The sequence below is a fragment of the Phyllostomus discolor genome, chromosome 14 (genome assembly GCF_004126475.2).
Source record: "Phyllostomus discolor isolate MPI-MPIP mPhyDis1 chromosome 14, mPhyDis1.pri.v3, whole genome shotgun sequence".
NCBI classification, from domain to species: domain Eukaryota; kingdom Metazoa; phylum Chordata; class Mammalia; order Chiroptera; family Phyllostomidae; genus Phyllostomus; species Phyllostomus discolor.
In genome coordinates this window covers 2,082,117-2,108,581 of record NC_040916.2, presented here as the reverse complement: position 1 = coordinate 2,108,581, position 26,465 = coordinate 2,082,117, and the positions used below count along the sequence as shown (strand labels likewise).

At 46.9% G+C, this 26,465-nt stretch overlaps 1 protein-coding gene across 1 annotated transcript; it reads right to left on the bottom strand.

The window, feature by feature from the left end:
• Window positions 1-545: 545 nt before the first annotated feature.
• Window positions 546-25,953, bottom strand: ATP1A2 (ATPase Na+/K+ transporting subunit alpha 2). Its single transcript, XM_028530582.2, is given in 29 exon segments — window positions 546-2,523; window positions 3,457-3,548; window positions 3,660-3,761; window positions 6,146-6,276; window positions 6,480-6,625; window positions 6,803-6,926; window positions 7,110-7,264; window positions 7,494-7,662; window positions 7,739-7,889; window positions 8,377-8,513; window positions 12,108-12,136; window positions 12,139-12,282; window positions 12,416-12,499; window positions 12,502-12,573; window positions 12,576-12,603; window positions 13,312-13,446; window positions 13,601-13,713; window positions 13,839-14,034; window positions 14,886-14,971; window positions 14,974-15,014; window positions 15,016-15,114; window positions 15,116-15,149; window positions 17,194-17,311; window positions 17,996-18,130; window positions 18,396-18,509; window positions 18,982-19,185; window positions 20,613-20,672; window positions 20,922-21,026; window positions 25,802-25,953. Coding segments are annotated over 29 exon segments (3,045 nt in total). The 5' UTR covers window positions 25,814-25,953; the 3' UTR covers window positions 546-2,494.
• Window positions 25,954-26,465: the final 512 nt, after the last annotated feature.

Below are 26,465 nucleotides of genomic sequence, written 5' to 3'. Positions count from 1 at the left end.
CACCCTATCTGTGAAGGTTTCTGAAATGTGCTACATGGCGAGTCTCAAGGATTATATCTACTTTTCCCTCCAGCCCCAAAACATAACACCCAAAACTGGGCTCTGCACACAGTATAGACTGTTAATTGGTGCTGACAGTCGGGGCCCCTCGGCCCAGTATCTCCTTCTCCCATCCCCTCACATTGAGAGTGGCTTGATTTAGGTCTGAAACAAAAGCAGAAATGGCAAGGGTCTGGGCCCAATAGATTCATAGGCCCTTTTCCGTCCTGTACAACATTTTGTGGTGCTTGGAGTGGGTTCATCTATAAGGAAGGAGGCCCTACTATATTTTCTTCTATAGTTCATTTTCAACCCAACCTCTTCTTCCCCTTTAGCTTTCTCCACTGATATCATCTGCTCCCAGATTATTTCCCTCCTATCCCTGTCTCTTGTTATTGCTTTCTCTACAAGCTATCTTATCTCAGCACATATTTCAATATCACAGTTTGGAACAGCAGCAAGTATTAAGTATAAAAATCTGAATTATGGAAGGGATTTCTTTTTTCATAAAGAAATGCAACTTTATTATTTTCAAGTACATATGTAGTGCCTCAAACTAATGTCTTATGAAAGGTCACCAAGTAAAGGTCTTGCAGATGTTTTTAACAAATACATAAAAATTGATGATAATTAGCCCATATACTCACTACTTCTAAATGGAGATTCCTAAAGTGCTTGAAAAAGATTGTTTTAGGAAGACTAATATCTCACCCTTAACACTATTGTTTATGCTCTTAATTTACTGAACAGATGCCTTTTGTATTGTGTAAAGATAAACTTTTGTCCACAGTCAATAAATCTCAAATTAATTAGACCCAAAATATTGTGATTTTCCACTTAGTTTTCCAAACCCAAGGCAATGATTCACTTATTTCAAGGTGCTTCTGATAAAGTACAATTTCACTGTAATGAAGTAACAGACCTTGGGAGGTGGCCATTGGGCCTGACCTAAAGTTTGCTTTTTGTGCTTCCTTCCTTTTACTTTAGATCTTTCATTTTCCTTAGGTGTCTCTCACTTGCTTTGTTCATCTAGGTCTCTCAAGGGGATATTCCCAATGCCTTCTAAGCCAGCCTTAAAGAGTGGGCAGAACTGCCTGCAGAGCAGAAGTGCTAGGTGGATAGGGAGTAAAGGAAGGAAAAATATCTCCCATAGGAACTGGAAACCAATTGCTCATCTTAGGGAAAGTGGGTACAATGAACATCAGCATAAAGGGTATTTGACTGGGAGGAATAGCACTGCTGACTGAGAAGTCAAAGGCAGGTCCCCTAATGCTTTCCCTCTGGTCCACAAGTCTGACCATGTTCATGACCTAAGCTGATTCTGCACATCCCTGGAAGACAGGGAGGTTCTGGAAATCCCTCTACCCTGATTCCAGCTGTTGGCCAGGGAACTTCTGGCTTGTCAGTGCCTAGAATGATGCAGGTTCATCAGCATGGGCATGAAGGGGAAGAGTGGCAGCTATCCCTTTCAGAACATGAAACTTCTGAGTTCTTAACATTCTAAAGGGCAGGTGTTACCAAGTGCATGTGATTGAGAGAGCTGGAACATCTGTGATACCTGGACCTCATGGACCAAATAGACCACGAAGCAAGGGTCAGTGGGAACTCTGTGACACATGGGTGTAGGATCTCAGTGAAGGTCCCAGGACTGCATTCTGGTCCTGTCTCTGCTGCTACTCTGACAACATTTGAATTTGGTCTGCTGCCAGGACACTCTAAAAGAGCAGGACACAAAGCTGGAGCCCAGATGTCTATCTGGAGATTCCAGGCATCAAATGCCCTGTCATTGATCTATCTTTCCTTTCCTGTCTCTCTCCCATTGTTGTCTGCCTCCTCCACCATACGCTAACCTCTCACCTGTCTGTGTCTGCCCAGCTCTCCTCTAGAGGTTCTTAACTAGCCTTGCCTGGGATACAGGCTGTCTTCTCCAACTAGCTTCCCTTTCTGGACTCAATAGGAGGAGCCATTTGTGATTTGTTGGTTGGAGGGGGAAGCAGGGGACAGAGTTGGGCAGGAAGCAAATGAGGGGTGAAGGTGGGAAGTGGGGTGAGGCTGGAGAGATAAAGAGATATTGGTGACCTGAGAAGTTTTCCTTCCTCCTGGTTAGACATGTCCTTGCCTTTGGATGTTGATCTGTTCTAGTGGAAGATGGGGGAGAAGGGATAGGGAATGTGGAGGGCTGGAGTAACCTTCAGTCCCTCATAAAAATAGACAACATGGTAGAGTGGGGTGGAGCAGGATCTGGGGGGAGTGTCTAATGTGACTGATCAGAGTTGGGTCTCTGGGAGCTTATTCACCCACTCTCCCCAAATTGGTGGGCTGAATTGCCTCATTCTCTCTTGCCAAATCTTCACCTAAAAACTACCCCAGTTTTTCCATCCCTACCCATCACCATCCCAGCAACTCCTCCAGGGCACCCCATCTTTCCTGTGCCTGGTTCTTCTTTCCAGTGTTCTCAGTAGTAGGTCTCCTTTTCCACCCAGCCTGTTAGAGAGATTAAGGACAGGGTTTGCAAGGTGAGTATACAAGGAGGCATAGGGACTTATGTGGTTGAGGCCAGGTCTATAGGAACCTGGGGAAGGGAGTTGAGGTAAATATCTGTAGGCAGGTGAAAACGAAGTGGGGAGAAAACACAGTGAGCTGGGGCCATAGATTAGGAGAAAGGAGAGAATTGTATTTCTCACAGTAGTGAGTGGGCATAGAGTAGTTGGGAATGAAAATGCAAATGCCTGTAGTGGCTATTCAGGTAACAAATAGGTTTCTAAAGGGGCAGCCACTTATTGAGGCTGAGAAGAAATATGGTCATGGGGTTGGCAGCTCTTGTAATTTTTCAGAAGAAGTCAGAAATTCAGATTTTATGTGAAAGCCTCCAAGTTTTAAATATTAGACATTAAAAAAACCACACCTGCACAATGTAGGCCAGGCCAAACCAAACACTACCCATGGACTATATTTGTTTAAGCTCCAGTAAATGATCAAAATGCTTGTTGGAAAGAAATACTTGATTGATGCCTGGGAATCAGGAGGCCTTGGTTCTACTGTCATTTGTACTGCTTCTTGTTTTATGACCCTGAACAAATAAATTCACCCCTGCACCCCTCTTTGTCTGTAAAATGTGTAGATGGAATAAATGACCTTAAGGGCCTTTCTAATTCTGATGTTCTGTGATTCCAGGTGGAAGGTGCAGGGACTCAGAGACTAACTGTGGGTTAGGGTAGACCAGAATCTGAGAGAAAAAGGGTGAGGAATTCAACAGAGTCAGGGCTCCTAGGACCTGGGACCCCAGAACCTGAGGGCACTGAGAAAAGGAGCAGGGCTCTGTAGTTGGAATGGAGTTTGGGTTAGGATCACTGGAGGGGTAAGCAGTAGTGGGGGTTGCATTTGCTGGGGGTTATGGTGAGGTATGGAGATGCTTACCACCAGGATATCGCCTCAGGATGAGCTTTCGGACCTCATCATAGATGAAAATGAGGAGACTGTAGGGGAAGGCACAGAACCACCAGGTAACCCTGAAAGAAGCAGAGGAGAGTGTTTGGAACTTTAGAGGCTGATCATAAAAAGGAGGATTTGAATGGACAGAACTTGGATTCTAGAAGGTGCCCATTTAAAGAAACACTCACTTGAGCGGGTACATACGGAGGGCCACACCCATGCCTGGGCAGTAGGATAGAAAGGCAGCCAGTGCTGTCTCTTCCAGGAGCCCAAAAATCAAAATCTTGTTCCTGGAAAAGCAAAGAAAGGAGGGTCTGTAATATGTAAAGGGAAGAAAAGGAGGGAGATTCAGGGAGACACCTGGTGGTAGAGGGAAAAGAGGCAAGAAGAAATGTGAGGGAAGGGTCATTTATGACCTCTCCCTGTGCCCTCTGTAGACACCTTCTCATGCTGTGTGTAACCCAAGAAAGATTTTCTTTAATTTTTATGCTTATTGATTTTACCCCCTAATGTTACCTATAACACATATTCATTCAATAAATAAATAATTTTTATGTGTTGGGTGATGTGCTCTGTTCTGGAGATATGCCATGTGCAACATGAGCTTCCTTCTGGAGATATGGGACCTGCACTCATGCAGCTTACAATTTTGTTATTTCTCTAGGAAAGTGGCCTGTGAAAGTATTATCTCCCCAGGAAGATGCCACAACAGCTCCTTCAGTACAGGGCCCACCTGTGTCTTCTACATCCTCAGTGTCTCCTACAGTCCCTGTTAGCTCTTGGTTATAGATATTCAATAAAGAAGCAAACATTAACAGAGGGAGTTCACTGGAGAATAAGTGCTCAATGTATTGTATGTTTACTGTGTCAGAAACTGACACATCTTTCCCATCTAGTCCCAGCACTGCCACTTACTAGCTTTTGGTTATAAGCAATGTTCTGTGAGCCTTGTGTTCTTTCTCTGTAAGATGGAGGTATCACCTTTACATCATAGTATTGCTGGGAAAATTATGGGAGATAAAGTGTGAGAAGCTCTCAAATGTGGACAGTGCTAGGTCATATTATTACTCAACCTTTTATAACCTTGTGCACATCACCTCTTTATGGCTGAAGCCAGTGGTTTCCAAACTTTCCACTCACTAAGGACCCCTCCTATTTTCTTCCAAAAAGGCCACATTTTAATTGATTTTTTCCTTGCAAGTTGCATTTGTCAATTAAGTAGTGACTATACTTCCCCATTTAAAATTAATCAGACATATATGAAGCTTCCAACCAGAGCTACATATTAGTATATGTTCACTATACTTTATACCTAAGCTTCTGCCTAAGAATGGCACTTGGGTGGGCCTAGGAGCCTTATCACAGAAAAGTGCTTGATTTCCATAAAGCTTTTTGAATGATGGAAATACTATCTCAGAAGACCCCTGAGATCCAGGAGCCCCAGGTGAGACCTGAGGTGCTGAGGCTACCTTTGGCCAGGTAATTTGCTGGTATTAGTACTCCCCTGTACCCAGCTTGACTTTTGTTTCTTTTCCATTTGCCTCTAAGTTTGGCAGGATTTAGCCAGTTATGTTCTCACCTTCCGGTGTCCCTCATGCACTGCACAATAAGTCCCAGCCCAGAACTGTACCAAATTTCTTGGACTCTCTGCTCCTTGTTCTCTTTTCACTGTATTTTCCCCATCAGTATCTTTTTTAGCTTACTGGAATTGCCTACCTTTATTTATCTAACAGACTTTTCATTTTTTTCTCCTTTGGATCTTAAATGCTATTAACTTCACCAGGGTTTGGCATCTTTTTTTTTTTCCCAAACTCAGAAATTATGACAAGACTCATTTGGATAATTGTGTTCATCATTTCCAGTCAAAGAAAATAAAAAGAACAGGATGATACCTTCAGCACTTGCTGCCATCCATGCTACAATCACAGAGTAGTTATTGAGTTCCTCACAGGTGCCAGTCTGTGACAGGTGAACCACCCCATGCAGTGGCCAAGAGCTTTGGCTTTACAAGCTGACCTGTGTTAACCCTTATCAGCTGGGTGACCTCAGGCACATCATGTAACATTTTGGGGGTTTTATCCATAAATTGTGAGGTTAAACAATATTTTTGAATCACTTACTTCTGTGACTGATACATATTAACTCACACTATAAGATCACATTGAACCTGACCCTGAGAAGCTCATAGAGACCACAAGGATAACACCATTACCACAGGGCAAGTTCTGTAAACTAGACCTACTTATGAGTGTAAGGGAGCATGGGAGAACCTGTATTTAGGGATGGGCAAAGAATAGAGATAAATATCACTAGAATATAAGATGGAGGAAGGAAGGAAGTAAAGAAGGAAGAAAATAAGGAAAGAAAGAAATAAGGAAGGATAGAAGGAAATAAGAAAGTAAAGAATGAAGGAAGGAAAGAAGAAGGCATGGAGAGAAGACGAAAAGGAAAGAAGGTAGAAGAAGACCTTGACAAAGTACATTTTAGGAACAAAATAAAAGTCATCAGAAATAGTCATATCACTCTTCTCTTATTTTTAAAACATGCCCCTGGATCTACAGCTAGGTAACTAAAACCTTAGGTTTCCCTAGCAGAACTGGGCCCAGAGGGTAGAGGTGAGCCTGTGAGAGCCTTCTGCTTGGGTAGGCAAGTGCCTGGCTGGGTGGGTGCTCACTTCATGCCCTGCTGGAAGACTGAGTTGCGGCGGGTCTTGCAGATGATGAGGTCAGCCCACTGCACCACCACGATGCTGGCAAAAAACGCTGTGTGGCAGGTAAACTCCACCACCTTCCGCTGCTCATAGGTCTGGGGGAGAGTGGGCAGAGAGGCAACATTGTGAGAAGAAAAGTCAGGGCCAGAGTGTAGCACAGTTTGGTGCCATTGTTAAACAATGGGCACTGGATCCATGCTTAGCCTCCAATCCCAGTTGGCCAATACTGACCACCTCTGCTGGGCATTTAGACCCCTGTCTCATACACATATGTCTGCATGTACCCAGCCCCACTCACCCACTCCTGTCCATAGCTGTCCTCCAGGTCATTTGTGGACCGGTCATCCCAGTCGAGGCGGATTCCCAACAACCGTGATGGCAGAAAACCATTCTCTGCCAGGATCACGAAGTAGGTGAAGAAGCCTCCTAGAGCCTGGATCATTCCTGTGGGTCATGGGCAAAATGTAGGGCCTGGGGTCAAGGGAATCTGGAGGGCACCAGAACTAACAGGTCAGAGATACATGTCCCTGACCCTGGGGAAGCTGGCCTCTGTTGTGGACTCCAAAAGCTAGGAAAAGAATTCTCTGAGGTTCCCTCCTGAGCCCCAGGGCCCCACCGCACCGATCTGTCCATAAGCCATGCTGATCAGCCTCTCGTTCACCAGCTTGTCTGTCTGAGAGTTTCTTGGCTGCCGCTTCATGATGTCACTCTCAGCTGCCTCATAGGCCAAGGAGATGGCGGGGACCTGTGTGAGATGGGGAGTAGGGGAGAGAAGGGCTTTGGAAAAGAGCCGTGTGCTTGTCTTATCTTCAGCCAGCACAGTCTGGTCAGCTGCTTTTTGTTCCTCTCTCTCTTCCTGCTACCCATCCCTGCTCACTGTGCCCATAAGATTGCCTTGCCTATATCCTACACCAGCCCTTGTCCTTACCATGTCAGTGCCCAGGTCAATGCAGAGGATGGTCACAGTGCCCAGTGGCAGGGGGATGTTGGCAATAATGAAGAGCAGGAAGGGGGTGATCTCAGGGATGTTGCTGGTCAGGGTGTACGCAATGGATTTTTTCAGGTTGTCAAAGATGAGGCGGCCTGTGGAGAGTTCCAAAGGGCATCAGGGGGATCAGAAGCACCCTTCCCCACCCCAGCCATGGTGGTGTGGCTGCCCAATTTCTTGAGAGAGGAAGATTTTGTGTGTGAGGGAAGCTAATGCTGGCAGTGGACACCTGGAATCTTGAGTTGACTCTGGGGTAAAAGGCACTAGAAGTAGGTGTGCGGGCATCAATCATCCTGGATGCCACTTCACCAGTAATCTCCTTACCCTCCTCCACGCCTGTGACAATAGAGGCAAAGTTGTCATCCAGCAGAATCATGTCGGCTGCCTGCTTAGAGACATCGGAGCCTGAGATACCCATGGCAATGCCAATGTCCGCCTTCTTAAGTGCTGGAGAGTCATTCACGCCATCACCTGTCACTGCCACGATGGCTCCCTGGGAGAAGGGACAGCCAAGCTGGAGGGTAAAGGCCCTGCACAGGCCCATCCCCACCTTCTGCCACCTTGCTCACCTGCCTCTGACAGCCCTCTACAATGATAAGCTTCTGCTGTGGAGATGTCCGTGCAAAAACAATCTCTGTGTGGTTCTTGAGGATCTCATCCAGCTGCTCCGACGTCATGTCCTTTAGGTCAGAGCCATGCACCACACATGCCTTGGCCTCTCTGGAGGGCAGGGGCAGAGGCAGAGGCACTGATTCATGACCCAACCAGGTCATGAGGATTCCTGCCTGGAGGCAGCCTCCAGTTTCCCCCAGGGCCTCCTCCTCCTCTCCCTTGAAGCTCAGTGACCTGTTTTTCCCATTTCTCTGAGGAAATGATGCTAGATCTTTGCCATGTGTATAATCACAGTCAGTACAGTTTGCTAGGTGTGTGTTCATTCTCTTATATGTATTTCATTGCTGTAGCCACTCTGCAGTGTAAATAGGATCTTAATTTTGTAGTTGAGAACACGTAGGCTCATGAAGGTAAGGTGACATCTCCGAGGTTACACAAGTAAACAATGTACAGTTGGACACGTTCAGGACTGAGGAACCAAAGGAAAAGCCTATGAAGTTCCCAGAGGTGCTATCCAGATACCCCAGGGAAGATTCAGGTACCCTGTAGGAGAGGATGGGTTGACTGAAAACAGGGAATTCTGCAAAAGCGTCACCTGGGGTTGACTTGACTGACAGGGATGTTGAGCCGGGCTGCAATGTCCTCCACAGTTTCATTGCCCTCTGATATAATGCCCACACCTTTGGCAATAGCCTTGGCTGTGATTGGGTGGTCCCCAGTCACCATGATCACCTGGCAAAAAGGAGAAAGGAGAAAAGAGTAAAGGACAGCTATATTAAGTGACCCTTCCATTTTACCCCAGCCTATTCATTTCCCAAAGTCAGGAAAAAGCAGGTGGTGGGGCTCACAGATCCCAGCCAAAATAATGGAAGTGTGTGTGGAGGGGGTGTGGGTTGGGGGAGAGACAATGACAAGTTGTGTTCAGGGATCAGAGATAGTTTGCTTAGATGGAGGAAAGCTGCCATGACAGAATGACATGTTAATGAGGGTCCCTTGGGTGAGAAACCTCCAAGATTGTTTAGATGTTTGGATTTCATGGGATATGAAGCTGTCAGAGCTAGGAGGCCCCTTAACAGCTTCCTCCTGTCACCTATAAGAAAACAAAGGCTTAGAAAGGGCTGTGATATGCTCAAGGTCACAGGGAGCCAGAACTAGGACATGGTTCTCGTGTCCAATATGACTGCTGCAGGCCATCTAACTGGTCAGATCAGAATAAGGACAGGGAGATAACCCTCCTACACTCCGTGCCCTGACATTTTTCCATGATGTGGGAAGAAGGTGATTCTTACCCTTATGATAATGTTCATTGTGTTTCAGAATGGATGGAATTGGGTAGGGAGGGTAGTTGGCATCTGAGAGGTCGGTTAAGAGGCTATTGTAAGCATAAAGTGATCAGAGTTGGATTAGGATATAGCATTTGTGTGTGGCAGTTCATGGGGCAAATTGCATACATACTAATAAGGAAGCCTCTCCAGACCTCACTGCCTTCTCTTACCCCCGTGACACTCCACTGAAACTGCCCCCCAAACGCTATATGAGCCTCCCAATTGAAAAACAATGGCAACTTTACAATCCTCATTCTTCTTGACTTCTCTGAGGTATTTGGCACCACCCCTTGAAACCTTTTCCTCCCTTTGCTTCCATGGATTCTTTATACCTGCTTCCTCTCCATCTTCTTCACATACTTCCCCGCCCTTCTCAGGGAGACAGCTGACAAGAGTGGAAGAAGTGGCTTAGGAATCAGAAGACCATGTAAATGTAAATGCTGACTTACCCCAACTCTAGGACCTTAGACAAATGCCTTCACTGCATCTCAGCACATGGAAAAGATGAGTCCTACATTTCATGGTTGTCGTGAAGAGCATGTGGCATTTGGTGGACGCTCAATAAATGTTAGCTGTGTCTTACCACCCTCTTTCCTTGGTCACTGGTTCTTGCTCCTCTACTTGCCCCTAAATGTTGATGTGGCCCAGGGTTTCATGTCCCTCATCTTTCTAGACCCATGTTCTTTTCCTGGGAATAGTAAGCACTACAATTTGTAATCACTGAGAGTTTAACTGAGCTACTTCATGCTATTGCTGCTTTGGCATCTATTTTGTTTGGTGAAGTGGCTTGCTCCTTTGTAATATAATAAAACATACTAGTATGTCTTTACTTTGCATTCATGGGCTAAAGAGAGTCAAATCTCCAGTCTTGATCCTTTTTCTTGAGCTCTAAATCACATTTCAACCTTCTCTAGAACAGCTCTCCCTGGATGTCTTACAGATTCTTTGAATGGAAGGTCAAACTGAACTCATTATTTCTACCTCTACCACCTCCACCATGCCTACTTCTCTACTCCCTACCTTAGAAACTATCCTGTATCCATTCAGGCCTTTTGTCTCCTATATCTTCCTCACCTCCTATATCCAGTTTAGTCACCAAGTTCTCAAAGTGGTTCTCAAATATAAAGACTTCCTTTTGTTAATGCCCTTGTTCAGGTCATCATCCCTTGCCTAAACTATTGTAATGGCTTCTTGACTGTCTTCCTGACTCCAGTTCTTTTCCAAATCTAGGCCCTCCTCCAACTAAAGGTTAAATCTGTCCTGTGACACCTGTGGCTATCTGTAGACAGGATAGAACCCAAGGCTGGCATTTCAGCAAAGTTCTTCCAGCTGGCTCTGGCCAAACATTTCAGTCTCAATTCAATTCCCAGTGCTCCTCTGCCACCTCTTCCTATAACCCACGCACACACCCAATACAGTGTAACCACACAGGGTACACACTGTTCCCTGCTCTTGACATGCCTTTCTCCTCCCTCACTGCTTTACAAAATACTTGTCAACCTTCAAGGCTCAGATCAAATATCATGCCCTCTATAAAACATTGCCCAATTTCCTGAGGCAGAATTAACTGTTCCTTACTCTGACTTCCCATGAAGGGACTTTCCCCAGGCCTCCATGATAGTTCTGATCATGGCAAGAGGCAGTCTAATGAAGAGCAGAGCATGTGCCTTCCTCAGAAACAGGCTATACTTGATATAGCCAGTCCACTTCTTACCAGCAGATTTATTTTGGGAAAACTACTCACCCACTCTGAGTCTCAGCTTCTTTTATTTTTAAAGAAGTAGTGAAGCCTACCTTAGAGACAGAGTGGTATGGGGTTTAGAAATCACATATACACAGATGTATATACACACACACATACATATCCCCAAGAATGATGGTTGAGAAATAGCAGACTGTCTTGTTTAAAATCCTGGCCCTACCATTGTGTGGTTTGGGGCATGGTACTTTGTGCCTCAGTCCCTCTGTATAAAAAAGGGAAAATACTAGTGTTTACTCATAGGTTATATGAAGATTAAATGAGATTATGCAGGTTTAGTGCTAAGAGTAGTACCTGAGTCACATAAGGCTCACAAACAACCCAGCTGTTTTTATTATTAGAGTATCTGATCTATAGTAAGTGCTCAACTACCCTAGCTATTATGATTGTTCTGTGATTAACTGTAAAGGCATTTGTTTCCCCTAACAGATGATGAATTCCAGAGGCTAGGCTGTGTCTTGTTCATCTGGAATTCCCAGTGCCTAGTGCAGTACCTGACACCTCAGTAGACAGGTAGAGTTGAACTAATATGGTAAGAGATGATATGTTGAAAAAAAGAGGAGCAAGTAATGGTACCATCCCTGGTTAGTTGCTAGGTTAAGGGGGAATGGTATAGAGCTGTATCTTTGGAACAGAAAAGTAAGCTCCAAGATGGAAGGGAATTATGTTCATTGTTTGTTGAACTCCAACACCTTAAACAGTGTCTGGTACATAGTTGGTAAACAATAAATATTTGTTAATGAAGAAAAATTGTAGCACCAAGGAGGGTGTGGCCATTGAGAAGCGGTTGTGGACAAGAGTAGCAGTAGACAAGAAACCTGGAGAGGGGTCCAAGGTGGGAGGAGTGTGGAGAAATGATACAGGGTCTTGGGGCAGTGAGTGAGTGAAGACAGGAACCTGCTAATCCCATCCCAAGTGGCTAGAGAGAGTGGGCAGTAGTAGGGAGGGGTAGGTCACCATATCTCCAAGATAGGGCTGCCAGATCGGCTTGACATCAGAATGAAATGAGCCATGCCAGGGAGGGAGAGGATGGGCATGGGAGGCTGGGTACTCTGAGCACAAGGGAGAAGAGTGAGCTCTCCAAGGCAGTGGCCAACATTTCCTTGCAAATGACAGCCTTCTCCTTTCAGTCTGTGGAAGGAGATCACCAGTGGCCTAGAGTCTCCAGACCAGTAGCCCCTGCAGTTCTTAACCTTTGGAGTGTGGAAGGAGAGGGTAAAGGGGAAGAAGTGAAGCCAGTACCTTGATGCCTGCACTCCGACACTTGCCACAGCGTCTGGCACAGCAGCCCGGGGGGGGTCGATCATGGACATGAGCCCTACGAAGCAGAGCTTCTCCTTGGGAAAGTTAAGTTCATCTGTGTCAATCTGAAGCCACGGGGGAAACTTTCCAGAGGGCAGATTCAGCTGACAGAACCCTGAAAGGGTGCAGAAGGAGAGAGTGAGAGCAGGAAGGTGGCTGCCTGAATACCCCTGAAACCTCTCACCCTAGGGAAGGCCCTGAGATTGGGATCCCTTTCTTATCCCTGCTCCTTGTTTCTGGACCCTTACCCAGCACGCGTTCCCCTAGTCCTCCCAGCTCCATGTAGGCATTCTGAAAGGCGTCTTGCATCTCCTTGTCCAGGGGGATCTCTTGCCCTGCACCAAGATGGAGGAGCACCGGTCCAGGATGCGCTCTGGGGCCCCCTTCATCACCAGCACATGGCTCTGGGACTGTCTTCTCGCTCGGGAATGGACAGCTAGAGAGAGGGATGACTGGTTACAAAAGGGGCCATACTTGTCTTATTAGCTCCAGAGCCCAGCATGGAGCCTGGGACAGAGCAGAGGTTGGTAAGAAACCCTCCTTTAATATAATCACTGCTGAATCATCACCCTTGTCAGCTTAGGACAGTCATATGTGGAGCAGGTTTTTGATCTCACAGTACCAACCCTATAACCTGGAAGTCACCTTCCATAAGACATTCATTGACTCAACAAATATTTATTAAGATCAATTAAGACAGGCACTGCTCAGGGACTAGATGGCTTTCTTGTCAGCATTCCCCACCATCATACTGGTCTCAGTGGGGCTTTACCTCTATGGCCTACACAGGACATAGCTGAGACTGTATTCTTGGCATTTAATAGAGGCCTACTGTCTGAGGAATACCCTAAGGAAATTTCAGAAGTATGTTTTGACTGAGTGGGATAAAAGGTTGAGAGACTGGGGACAGAAGACAGGGAGTTCTGGGAAAATCCAAGAGGGTTGAAGCAAGGAATGAAAGCTTGGGACCTAAGGGGTAATGGCCAACCAGATGTACAGTCACCCATATTAACCTGGGTAATACGTTAGGGGTGAGAGGGCATGATGTCAGATGCACCCCTCTCATGTTGTTGATCCTCTCTTGACTTTGTGCACCCTCCATTTTTGTCCCTCCCTTTCCCCTGCCCCAATGATCCATCCAGACCTGGTATTTGTTGGTGGAGTTGAAAGGAATCTCTGCCACCTTGGGGTTTCCTGTCCCTCTCTTCCTCACGGAGCCACAGGACAACTCAATACACTTGAGCAGAGCTGACTCAGAGGCATCACCAGCTGTGTCACGCTGCCAGAAGAGAATTCAGTATTATAATGAGGCGGAGAAGGGTGGAGGACCAAGGTGAGAGGGCACTGAAGCCTTGAAGGCTGCCAGAGGGTGCGAGAGGGGAAGCTGGGCATCAGCAAAGTGAACAGGATATGGCAATGCCCTGTTTTACTACCTTAGACACAGAGATGTTCTCCTGCCCTGCTTTGAAGACAGCACGGTTGCAGAGTCCAGCAATCCGAGACAGGGCCGTCCATGTGGGAGATCGTTTGTCAAAAGTGGCCCCTGGGAGAAAATGAGGGAGCTTGGTTCCCCTTTAGAACTCTTATCCTCTCCCCACCACTCTGCCACCCAGTGTCCTGGACATCCTCAAGAAAGAACCCTTCACCCTTCTGGGGTGCACAATCACCAGGACTGGTCTTCAGTGGTGTCAGCCTCATGGATCTGGTTGTCAAACCACATGTGGGCGACGGTCATGCGATTCTGGGTAAGGGTGCCAGTCTTGTCAGAGCAGATGGTGGAGGTGGAGCCCAGGGTCTCCACTGCCTCTAGGTTCTTCACCAGACAGTTCTTCCTTGCCATGCGCTTGGCTGTCAGGGTCAAACATACCTGGTAGAGAGAGGAGAATAAATAAGGGCCAAGCCTGAGCCAGAGGTATCTATGACTTTACCCCAGAGTATGATTTTATCCCTTCTCCCTTGGTTCTACTCCATAAACATTAGTGGGACCTAGGTGTGAGCAGTTGAACAGAGATCATAGGTATATATTTAGGTGAAATGTCCAGTCTGGCAATCAGAAATTTGTCTAGAGCTCCAGAGAGGGCCAGAGTAGAGCTGGGCATAAGGATGTGAGAGTAACCCATACAGAATGGTACTGAAAACTGGCTCACTTAAGTGTGTAAGGAGGAAAGCAGAGAGCTGAGGCCTGAAAACCAGTATTGAGAAGAGAAGACTCTGCCAGGGACAGAGGAGAGGAGAACCAGGATAGTGACACATCCAGTGATCGGTGAAAGAAGATTGTAGGCAGGTGGATGGCAGGTGGTCAGCAGTATTTATTCAGCAGCTGTGTTAAGGATGGAGCTGAGAAAAGGTCACTGGATTTGGTAGGTAGTCAGTGGTGACCTCTGAGAAAGCCTTTACAAAGGGCCAGATGATCTCCAGACGACATGGGCAGATGAATAGTACATAGTGGTGAGAACAGGAGACTCGGACCAAGCTCTAGGAGAGAGACTGCATGCCAAAATATAGCCCCACCTGAGATTTTTCAGACTCAACCTCTGAGCCATGTATAAATGATCATTTTCAGACTCACACTGTAAGCTATGTATTAAATGAGAATTTGTTATGTGATTTTTAGGGGTTGGCAGTGAAAAAAATTGCTGAGAAGCAACAAGCTTCTATCACTTCTGAGGAAAGGGGTACAAGGCCCCCCCCTGGTGGCACCTCAGTCTGACTACTCACAGTGGACAGTAGCCAGCAGACCTCAGGCACGTTGGCCACAATGATGCCGATGAGGAAGATGACTGCCTCCAGCCAGCTGTAGCCCGGATGAGGGACAGCACGAAGAAGGAGACACCCAGAAACACAGCCCCCTGTGATCAGCTGATGGAAGTGTTCAATCTCCATGGCTATAGGGGTCCGCCCAACTTCCAGGCCTGAGGCTAGAGTGGCTATGCGGCCATCACTGTCCGTCCCCTGTGGCATCACGATACCCCGTGGCAGTGCCTCGCAACACAGGAAGGGACACCAGGCTGGTTGCCTTTGTCTGAGGAACTGAAGTCCTGCCCTACTTCCTGAGAAAGGAAACCATTCCAGAGTAAATGAACCGAAGACCGGATCCTGGAGTTTCAGTAGATTGTATCTAAATCTCCAATCCCAGACTGAGTACAATAGCAAATTATTTTATCTTACACTTGGGCCTGCAGAAAGGGCTTTCAAATAAACTCAAAGTTAAAAATGAGTGATTTAATAAGTGCAAAAATATTGCCTGCATACTTTAGTAAAATCAACCAATCTCCTACTTATTATCAAAAGTATTATTATGAACACAAAAGAAGGCGCTTAGGATTGTTTCCATGTAGTCTTAAGGATTTTCTTTCTTTTTTAAAAAAATTATTTATTTACTTTTAGAAAGAAAGAAAAGGAGGGAGAAAGAGAGAGAGAAATGTCAATGTGCAAGAGATACATTGATCAGTTGCTTTTCACATGTCCCCAACTAGGGCACCTGGCCTGCAACCTAGGCATGTGACCTGACTGGGAATTGAACCAGTGACCTTTTCGTTCATAGACTGTCATTCAGTTTCAGTGGGCCACACCAGCAAATGCAAGATTGTCTTTCTTAACATTAGGCATGAATCTCCATAGAAGAAATAAAGCAATTACTGACCTTTATGTAGATACTACAGGGCCTTTGGGAGAAGAACGGCAGGACAGTGAGGACAGTGAGAAGAGCATGCTAGTTAGAATCAGCCAAATTGGAGTTTGAATCCTTGTTTGAGTGCCTACCAAGGGGTTGTTTTAATAATTAAATAAGATAGTGCTGTATACACATAGACCAGTGTCTCGCATATAGTAGGTACTCAACAAATGTTAGTTCCATTCATTCCTGTACTGTCTTCAAAGCCAATTTCAGAGCAAGCAGTGGAAATATTTTACTAGGCATTTTTAACATTGTAGGAAAGCAGAGCAAACTTTAGAATCTCAGCACATTAAAAATTTAGGAATTTAATGTGTGGTGATTTTCATTGTAATTCAAAGTTGCTGAAAGAGGAGAAAAGCCCAGAGAAACATAATCCGCTGAAGAGAAACAACAAATATGAAGGGAAAGGTGTGGAGGTGGGGTACAAGGTCTTCTTTGACATACTTTCTGAAGCCCATGACCTTTTCAGGCCTCTTTCTTCCTCTAGCGCTTGCCTCATACTCCCTCTCTGAATCAGTTCTGACTCGATTCACTGGAATGATCACAGAAGGCACAGGCTACAGTTGTACTTGGACCCTAACCACTAATTAGTGGCAGCTTTGGGAGTTCTCTCTGGCCTTTGGTCATCTCTAGAACCCAGAACAGGGATGGGGCAAACTGGGCAGCCTAAGCATGACAATTTCTCTTGGTGAAGCACAGTCCTAGATATAGCCTAAAGAAGGGCCTAAATGTCCATCTGGCATGGAAGTCTTCCTTCCCCTTCCCTAGGCTTGGGCTCTAGTGAAAGCAAGGACCAGAGAAGGAGGCAACTAGTCCCAGACCAAAAAGAAACAGAAGGCATCAGTCAAGCCAAAGACATTCAGAAGTCAAGGCTGGCTTGGGACATGTGTAAATGTGAGTGTATGATGTGTGTGTATGTGTGTGAACATGTATGCATGTGAGTGGGTGATGTGTGTGATTTGTGTATATATGAGTATGTGATATATGTGAGTATGTGTGTCGTATGTGTGAGTATGAGAGTGTGTATGAGTGTGGGGGGACTTTGGCCAAATACCTAGGGTATTTGGAGTTCACTCAGTGTTGGGCTGGACAGAACAGAGATCTGCCTGTAGGGAGGTCACTTTTCCACAGAGTCATGCCATCCCAGCCAATACCCTGCTCTCTGGATGGTGCTATTTCTGTAATATTTAGGAATCCCCACCCTCAAACCCTCAATCCCCTCCTCTCTAGCAGGGTTTTTTGACAAGTAACTACAGCCACAGCCCCCAATCCTGATTGGGAGTTCAAGATTCAGACTCCTCCCTCAGTGGGTGCTTGGATGGGGAGCCCCCAACCAGGGTAGCCTCTCACCTTCCACACAGTTGGTAGAAAAGAAACAGATATTGCGAGTCTCCAGGGGGTTCTCATGGGTAAACTCAGGGGAGCGGGTCTGGGGTTCTGACTCGCCAGTTAGGGATGAGTTGTCCACCTAGGAAGAAAGAAGGAAAGGTATAGTCATCAGACTGGCAGACACACTTGTGCACATACAGTTGTCTCCTGACTCCAACTGTACTCAATCTCCATGACATGAGGAACAAAATTACACTTGTCCTCATCACACATTTATAGCATTACTCAGCTATTGTCCCTGTACTGGTTTGGAATTTCAGCTCTTACTAAATTCTTACGTGACCCTGGGCTAATTACTTAACCAAAACAGCCTCCATTCATTCATCTGTAAAATGTGGAATGTATTCAGAATCTATGCATTGCACAACTGCAGGGGGTACCACCAACATTGTAGTTTATGAAAATGGCACTGCCTAGTGTGGTCACATGCAACAGCTATGCATGATCAGGCTATTCTTACAGAGTTGAATCACATGACACATGTGAATGTACATAAAGCATCTGACAATAATTGGTACTCAATACAAGAAGGCTATAAAATGGATATCAAAGAAATACCTAGGGCACAGAGCATTCATCACACACAGATACAAAGAGACAATGCATAAACACTATTTATGAGACAAGGTGCAGCTGGCAGGTATGTGGGCAGGAGTTGGTATTTGAACCTGGGTCTCCCAATCTTCTGACCTCTAACTGAGTCCCTTTCAGGTCCATACAGCCTTCATAGGCCCAGCCAGTTGCTCTGGCATGATCTCCTCACCTTACAGCCATGAGAAGAGATGATCCGGAGGTCAGCAGGCACGCGGTCTCCACCCTTCACCTCCACCAGGTCTCCCACTACCACTTCCTCCGCATTGATCTGCATCTTCTCACCCTCCCGCACCACGAGGGCTTGCTGTAGGGAGGCCACAGGCATCTAATGAAGTGCTTGTCTCTACCGCTACCTCCTTCTCTTACTGGTCTCCCAATTTTCCTTCAACCCCACTAAGGAGAAGAAGAAGCCTGGCACCCTTAGCAATAAAACTAGGTCATGATGTGGAGAGCTAGAGGGACTTTTTGGCCCAAGGCTTTCATTTCAGAGCACAAGAAGTTGAGAAGGGATGATCTAGACCTTCCTAGAAACATTATGCCCCAGTCCAGAGCCCAGCCTGGCCAGCTACCTGTGGAACCATATTTTTGAAGGAATCCATGATCTTGGAGCTCTTGGCTTCTTGGTAGTAGGAGAAGCAGCCAGTGACGATGACTACAGCTGCCAGCACCACACCTAGATATAGCTGGTGAAGGGAAAGTGTTTGAGAGACATGCCCATCTCCCATCCCTAAAGGGGTAGCTGCCAAGTGGGACAAGAATTAAATGCAATCTTTGTGAATGGAAGTGAAAATGGTAGAGGAAAGTTCTCTCTAATCTCCTCCTCAATCTTCTAGTCTTCATCCTACTAAGCCTGGAGGAGGCAATGAAGAGTCTTACGGGGTTCCCAGAACTAGGATATCACTAGCAAGTAAAGACCAAGGAATGGTGGACAAGCCCACTTAAGTGTGAAGGAACAGAGATAGAATTTCTCATTCATGAATGATTGTGTATGTGTGTGTTGTGGTATTTATAGATATGTATAGAAGCCTCACCCCGTTTCAGCCTACAGAGCACTACGACGTGAGGGTCTTGTTCCCTGCCTCCCAGCTATTCTGGAGATTTGGGGTTGGAGGACAAAGTCATGGGCTGGTCCAGGGATCAGGCATTCCAGCTCACATTGTCGTTGGATGGTTCATCTTCCATGGCAGCCTGTATGCCATAGGCCAGGAAGCAGAGGATGGCCCCAATCCACAAAAGGATGGAGAAGCCCCCAAAAAGCTGGCGACAGAACTTGACCCACTCAGGTGTTGTCGGAGGTGGAGTGAGGGCATTGGGCCCATCTCGAGCCAGGATGTCCTGGGCCCGCTGGTTGGTGAGGCCCTGCAGGAGGCAAGAGGGAGTGCAGGAGTTTGTATCCAGAACCAATCCAGCCCCTTACCACTTCTTACCAACACTTTGGAAGAGAATAATATTCAAGCGGAGAGGAAAATCCCACGTGGTTGGAAGGGGTAAGGGACCATCAGGAGAGGCCGCATAAAAGAGGTGGTCTTGGCAATGGGTGTCAGAGGCCTTGAAAGCTGAGGAGAACTTTGAGTGTGGCCCCTTTTCTGGTCATCATTGGATTGAGACACATTTTGGGCCACAATAATCTCCTCTGGAGGCAGCTTGGCTGAGGCTTCCTGGAAAGACATCTCAATTGGTCCCTCCCCCTACCTCTCTTCTTTCAGGTTCCCCACTTCACCAAGGATTTAAGAAGAGTCCTACATTATTGACCATCAATGTCATCCAGCTTCAGCAATCGCCCATCACTTTCCCCAGAAAGCATTGCCTGGCCCAGATCCCCTAGCTTCAGGCTGATTCAGATACCCCTCTCCACATCATGTTGTATCCTAGGCAGTACCACATGGTACTAGAATTCTATGTTTGCATTCCCTTTTGCTACTAGACTTTGAGATCCTTAAAGGCAGAGGCCACTTTTTATTCATCTTTCTATTTATGCACTCACTTATTTAATAAATGTGTATTGAGTGCCAGGCTCTATTATTAGCTCTGGGGACCCAGAGATAGATAAGACCCACTAAGTTCCTGCCTTGTGGAGCTTATGATCTAGGGAGGTGACATACAATCAGTAAATATTACTGCCAAAGAGTAGAGTGTTACCAAGGGAAATAAAGTAAAGTAAAGGAATGGAGGCATAGAATTTTCAAAAGGGCAACCAGGGAAGGCCTACAGGAGGTTATACTATTACATTTTTGATTAATAATTTTTTTTTTGAAGTTATGGGCTTGGCAATTTGACTGTGCTGCTTATTACAGTTGTGACCTTAGGAAACTGCTCTCCTCCTCTAAGTCTCCTTACTCTAAGAAAGAGGACCACAGCACCTATCTCTGAAGGCTGTTGTAAAGATTGGAAAAATGCATGTAAAGCATTTATCACATACTTCATACATAGCAGATCCCCAACATACCACTGTGTTGAATAGTGATGGGTCATACCACAATTTCATGTATATCAGTACCATGAGAGGTTGTGCATCACTGAAGCTATTTGAAGTAGAGGGACAGCCCTGACTGGAGGACCCTCTGGAGTCTGGGTTCTAAGTAGTCCTAGCTTTCAGGTACACAGGAAAAGAGCTATAGGCTAGGAAGCAGGGAATCTGGGTTCTAGTTCTGGTTCTGCCATCAACTACTCACTGGGCCTCAGTTTCCCCATCTGTAAAGAGAGATTACAGTTTTAATGTCCCTTGCACTCTGCTGCTGCATGGTTCTCTCACCTCTTTGGTGTCCTCCCCAGAGCCCTCCACTCACCTTGGATAGGTCCACTTGGTATTTGCGGCCCAGCTCATCCAAGGATAGCTTGTGGTCATCCTGGAGAAGGGAAACCAAATTACTCTGGGGAGCGAGGTTTTGCATGTGTGAGAGCATGCACACGTGTGTGTGCACGTGTGTGTTTGTGTGTGTCTAGAATGCATGTGAGGTCAATGAGGGACAGAGAGGTGAAGGAAGGTGCGGGGTAAGCCAGGGGCATGAGCTTCTTCGAGTGCACCAGGCTGTGGGGCACCTCTCCTAACATGGGACCCCTTTCCACAGCCCAGCTTGGCAGGCCGTGGGCCTCACCATGGCCACTTCCTTTTTCAGCTCATCCAGCTCCTTCTCTTTCTGTTTCTTCTTGCCTCCTCCATTCTCTGCAGTAGTGGCTGCAGGTGAGTATTCACGTCCAGCCTGCAGAAAAAGGGAGATTCCAGAGAGTCAAGGAAGACACAGCCTATAGCCTCTATTCACACCTGACAGCAGGGAGCCCAGACATTGGGAGTGGAGGCAGTGGATTCAAAGCAGTGATATCCTAGTAGGGGCAAGGGGTGTTGAGGATACCCTAAGCACTGAGCTTGAAAACTATTGGCAGAGTCATGGGGCTCTATGTTTGAATTTCACAAAAGACTGAGAGGCTCAGGACTCAGAAGCCCACTTTTTTCTTTAATTGTTTTATTGTTGTTCAAGTACCAGTTGTCTGCATTTACTCCTCACCACTCCTGGCCCTACCCCAGTCATCCCCATCTCCCTCCCCTGATTCCACTCTCCCTTGGTTTTGTCCATGAGTCCTTTATAGTTATTCCTGAAAACCTTTCCCCCCTTTCCTCTCATTATTCCCTCCCACCTCCCTTTGGTTATTGTCAAATTGTTCTTAATTTCAATGTCTCTGGTTATATTTTGCTTGCTTGTTTGTTTTGTTGATGAGGTTCCACTTAAAGGTGAGATCATATGGTATTTGTTTTTCACAGCCCGGCTTATTTCACTTAGCAAAATGCAGAAGCCCACTCTTAATTGTTTAATAGTTGGGCTTCTGCTAAGGTTTTGTTTGTTGAAAGAATCTTACTGCTAAATACAAAAACAAAATAAACCAAAACTTTAAAACCATGACCATATACCATTTAAAATGCTGGAAGGAGGTAGGCAGGATTGGGTGGGTGGTAGGGGGAAGAAGCACCCTGCAGGGATGTCTTTGTCCCAGCATCATGGTTACTTTATTAAGAGAGGAGTAGACAGTTAGGAATCTGGGGGAGTAAGAGTCTTTGGGGAGGCAGGGGTCAGGACATGGAAGTGTCTAGAGGAAGATGAGGAGCCAATAGGGCTTGGTGGTAGAAAGTGGACATAGAATGAGCAGGGCTCATGGACTCAGAGAAGTCAGTAGTTGGAGGGTCAGAGTGTGTCCAGAAAATGAGAACCCTTGGAGAGGGCAGGCCTTCTGCAGAGGGGATTTGGGCAAGAGGCAATTTGTAGGACTTTGAGGGTAAATAGACAACCAGGCCCCATTTGTCCAAAAGTTTTAAAAAATGTCTTGGAGGGTCAATCTAAAACTAAAATGCATGTCGCTCTCAGGTCTAGGCATCCCTGGGACCTCTGGTGAAATCAGGTAAACATTTTAGCAGGAGCCTCATGAGGTCAACATTTTCCCTTTCCTCTTCAGCACCTGAGGTGTCCTTACCAAAACCAGGCTTCCAGGGGCTCACGGGGAACTTCTGGGGAAGAGGGTGAGAAATTCCTCTTCTCAAGGGAAGGCTGTCTTGAGGAGATGAGACAGGAGGGGGCTAGGAAGGTTTAAGGTGGCCATGACAAGTATCTTTTCACTCCCTTTCTCTCCAAGTCCTTGTCCTACCCTTCCCTCAAGATATCGTGTCCTTATCACAGGGGCTGCTCAGTTTCTGCCTCCATGCTGGTTGTTCCAGGATGAGATTTTCTATATTAGGTATATTTTTTTTTCATAAGAAAGGGATACCTAGATGGAATTTATGGCTAAGATGTTTGCCCTTTTATGAAGTACAATGCATTTTTTAAAAGTACATTTTTCTTTTAGAGCAGTTTTAGGTTCACAGCAAAATTGAGCAGAAAGTACGGGAATTTTTCCCCTATATCCCTGTTCCCATATGTGTAGTTTCTCCCATGATCAACGTCTCCCACCAGAGTGGCACACTTGTTTCATTCTATGAACCTACACTGACACAACGTTATCACTCAAAGTCCAGAGTTTACCCTAGGGTTCACTCTTGGTGTTATACATTCTATAGGTCTAGACAAATGTATAATGACATGCATCTACCATTACAGTATCATACAGAATAGTTCCACTGCTTCAAAAACCCTTGGTGCTCCAGTATGCCTTTGTTTCCAATCAGATTCAGGAACAATTCCAAGAATGCAGCAGCTGTCCTGATCATAGACACAGAATCCAGCCCTTATAGAGGGAGGAGTCTGACCAGTGACATCAAGATCAAAGGAAGTGTGCAGAGGGAGTGGACACCATGTTCCCCTAGACACTACAGTTTGCATTTATCTCCATATAAAGTGTCCATGAGACTGAATCAGCCCTTCAGAGAAGTGGGGAGGGCTTGCAAAGAGTGCTGCCTTTCCCTTCCCCAAGTGACTTAAGATTGTTCATTGAATAGATCAAAATGCTTTGGATTCACTAATTCTGTCCTTGGTGGGACAGGACTAAGAAATGATGAAAAGCAAATGATCAGGCTGGATGAGATTTATTGTTGTCCTTGGGGCTTTAGTGAGGCTGTCTGGATTTAAAGGGGCAGGGAGGAGGTGGAGGCTTCCATCCCTTCTCCCCACCATACAGTACACAGAGGAGGGGTGCAGCTGGGGCAAAGGAACCAGAATGCCTGAGAATTTCTGTACATTCATATGTAAAATGAAGTTCATGTGGCTTAGGATCAAATGCCTGGTTTTTAAAAAAATTGCCAGCTCATGCACTTTGGGTATATTGGATGGTGGCTGAGCTAGTGGCCTCATGAGCACCCCCTTCCCTCAGTTCCCACCCATTCTCCTGGCACATAGTTTAGGACACACAGCCCCTTTCCCCTCCCCCTGCCCTGGCAAGGATCTCAGCCTCTCTCGCCAGCAGCCTGTGGAGATTTGGGGCCAGCAGGCTGCCCAAGCAAGAAAGAAAGAGAGGAAGCAAGGACTCCCCCCACCTCCAAAGACTGTTCCTCCCTCCCCCAACCAACAAGTTCCAGTCTGGGGCTTGAATGCTAAAGGAGAACAGAGAGTTCTTTCTGAGAAAGCCAGAGGCAGGGACAGAGTGGGGGAAGCTGGAATTTAGCCACTACCCCCACCCCCAGCCTCTTGGTGGCAGCTGGAGCTGGCGGGTTCTCTCCCACCAGTGTTGCTCCTTCCCCCAACTCCAACACTGCCCTTTATGGGCACAGGGTGATGGGGCGACAGTTAGTCCTTGATCTGGAGGGAAGATGCAGGGGAAAAGGGATAGAGGCAGAGTGAATCCCGATGTGGGGATGCAGATGGAGGGGTGCTTTTTGTCCTAAGGGGTCTTCTGGTAGGCTGAACTCCAAGTTCCAGCCCTAAGTCCTCCGGCTTTACCCATCCTTTCAGTCCAAGCAGAACTGGATCTGCTCCCTGACCTGCTGCTAGGGGTGGCAGGGAAGGGGACTTTATGAACGCTGGGAGAGAATCACGGACTCCAAGCAGCTGTGGTACCCTAAAGAAGTCAAGATCAAATGGCTTAGGGTCTACCCTGTTCTAAGGTGGAACAGTGGAGAGGGTTTGTGGTGGGGGAATAGAGGGTCACCTGGTTTCTCCTAAGAGGCCCTACAACTTAGCTGGGACTCCCTTTTCCTCAGGAGTTTCCTTCCTTCCTCTCCCTCCACACCCCACCCCACCTCACACCAAGGTGCAGCTGAAGGTCCCAAGAGAGAATATCTTCCCATGGTTGTCACTTCTTCCATGAAGCCCTCCCTCAGAGACAGCTCCTCACAGACCCTTACAAAACCCCCACTTCCAACATACACACTGTCATTGATGTCCACTCATGCTAGGAGTTTTGTACATTCTCAGATTTACCCACTGAGACAAAAACAAGTGCTCATCCATGAATATCTGTATCAACTTCAGCATATGAGGAGCACATGGGTTGCAGGCAAGCACACTTGAGTGCATACACACACAGGTTCTATTTATAGTTTCCATCCTAGCTCAGGAACCCTGGTGTCCAAGCTTAGAGTTTTCCCAGCTGCTAAACTCAGTGCAATAACAAGTCCTTGCCTGACCCCTGCTGAGCCCAGAAACACCCCACAATCCCATAGGCCCCCTCTTTCCTCAGCAACCCCCATGGTTCCCTGTGCCCTTTCCCTCTGTGCCCAGCATTGCAAAAAGGGAAAGTAGTAGGAGCAGTGTGTAAAAGGATTGAGCCACTTTTCTCCATATAGAAATTTCATTTCCAAGTATCCAAGGCCTGGTGCCTGTCCCTCCCCCCGAGTCACAGTTGTTAACCTTCTCCTTGACATACCCAGTGCTGCAGAGTATCACTGGCAGTGTTGGACAGGGGTGGGAGGCAGGGGGCTGGCAGCTCTCACCAGCCTCTGGGAAAGTCCTCAAAGCCCGTGGCCCAGACAATGCTGCTAGGAGATTTTGGAGGAGTGCTGGGCTGGAGCCTGGGGGCACATCATTTTTAATCACCACACCCTTCCCAGCTGTCCTTGGAACTCAGGGCCCCTGGAGCTGGCTTCCAGAGCTGCTTGGTGACTGGGGAGCAGTTGCTCTCCTGTCCTTCTTCGATCTCAGATTGGACCTTCATCCTCTCACGCTGGGACTCCCAGAGAAATGATTATTTTCAGGAGTGGTGAAGGCAGGAGGATCAACAGTGCCAGTATCCCTTCAGCTGGAAGGCCAGGAGATGTGGTGAGAGAGGAGGGGCTGTGCCAGATACCGGACAGAGATTCAGAGGCGCTGGAGTGAAAGCTGGAGGGGATGTGATGCTGATCATAGGGTGCCGAAGAGAAGAACACTTGGGCATGTGAGCAGTGGATCTGTGTGTGTGTTTGTAGCTAAGAGACAGTGAGTTTCAGGTTCAAATCACCCCAGCGGGTCAGCTTCTCTCTGGCCCTCCCTCCACATCCCATCCCACCTCATGCTTTCCCTCTAGCCTCCAGACAGCCCTTCTGTTTCCCACAGAGCCACCCCAGCTCTTTGGGGATACTCACCCCACGGCCCATCTTGGGGCGAGTGGCTGAGGGGATCTAGACTGGAGAGATTAGCAGGAGGATTCACAAGCCCAAACTGCAGTCTGGGAAGGCCAGAGACCCAGGCAACCAGACAGATGGCCAGCAACAGGGTAGCTTTAAATAGGCCCCTCTCCCCCTCGCCTCCGCCTTCCCCTCTTCTGGAAAGAAACGTTTGTTGAAACAGGATCCCTGAGGACTCCTCCCCTCCCGCCTCTTAAGCAACTGGCAGTGGCAGTCAGTTTGTCCTGCTGTGTGCTCCCCCTCAACCCCCTCCCGGTGCTCTGGGAGAAGCGGGAGAGTGGGAATGTATGCCCCTTAGGGACAAGTGGAGGGGAGTAGTGCTCCCAGAATCCTAGGACACCAGAGGACATATGGTCCACCTTTTCTTTTTTTTTTTCCCAATGGGGAAACTGAGGCCCAGAGAGATTAAACAATATGAGTTGATAGAACCAGAAGCCAGGTCTCCTGATCCTACTACATCCAACCCCCTCAAAGAAACAAACAGATTGTTCCCTACTGTAGAGATTATAGGGACACTGAAGCTGGAAAAAGTAGCTAGTGCAGAACTCAAGCCTAACCCTTGTATATGAGGTACCTTGGAAGAGCCCTGGTGATAGCCAAAGGAGGCTGCAAAGGCAGAAAA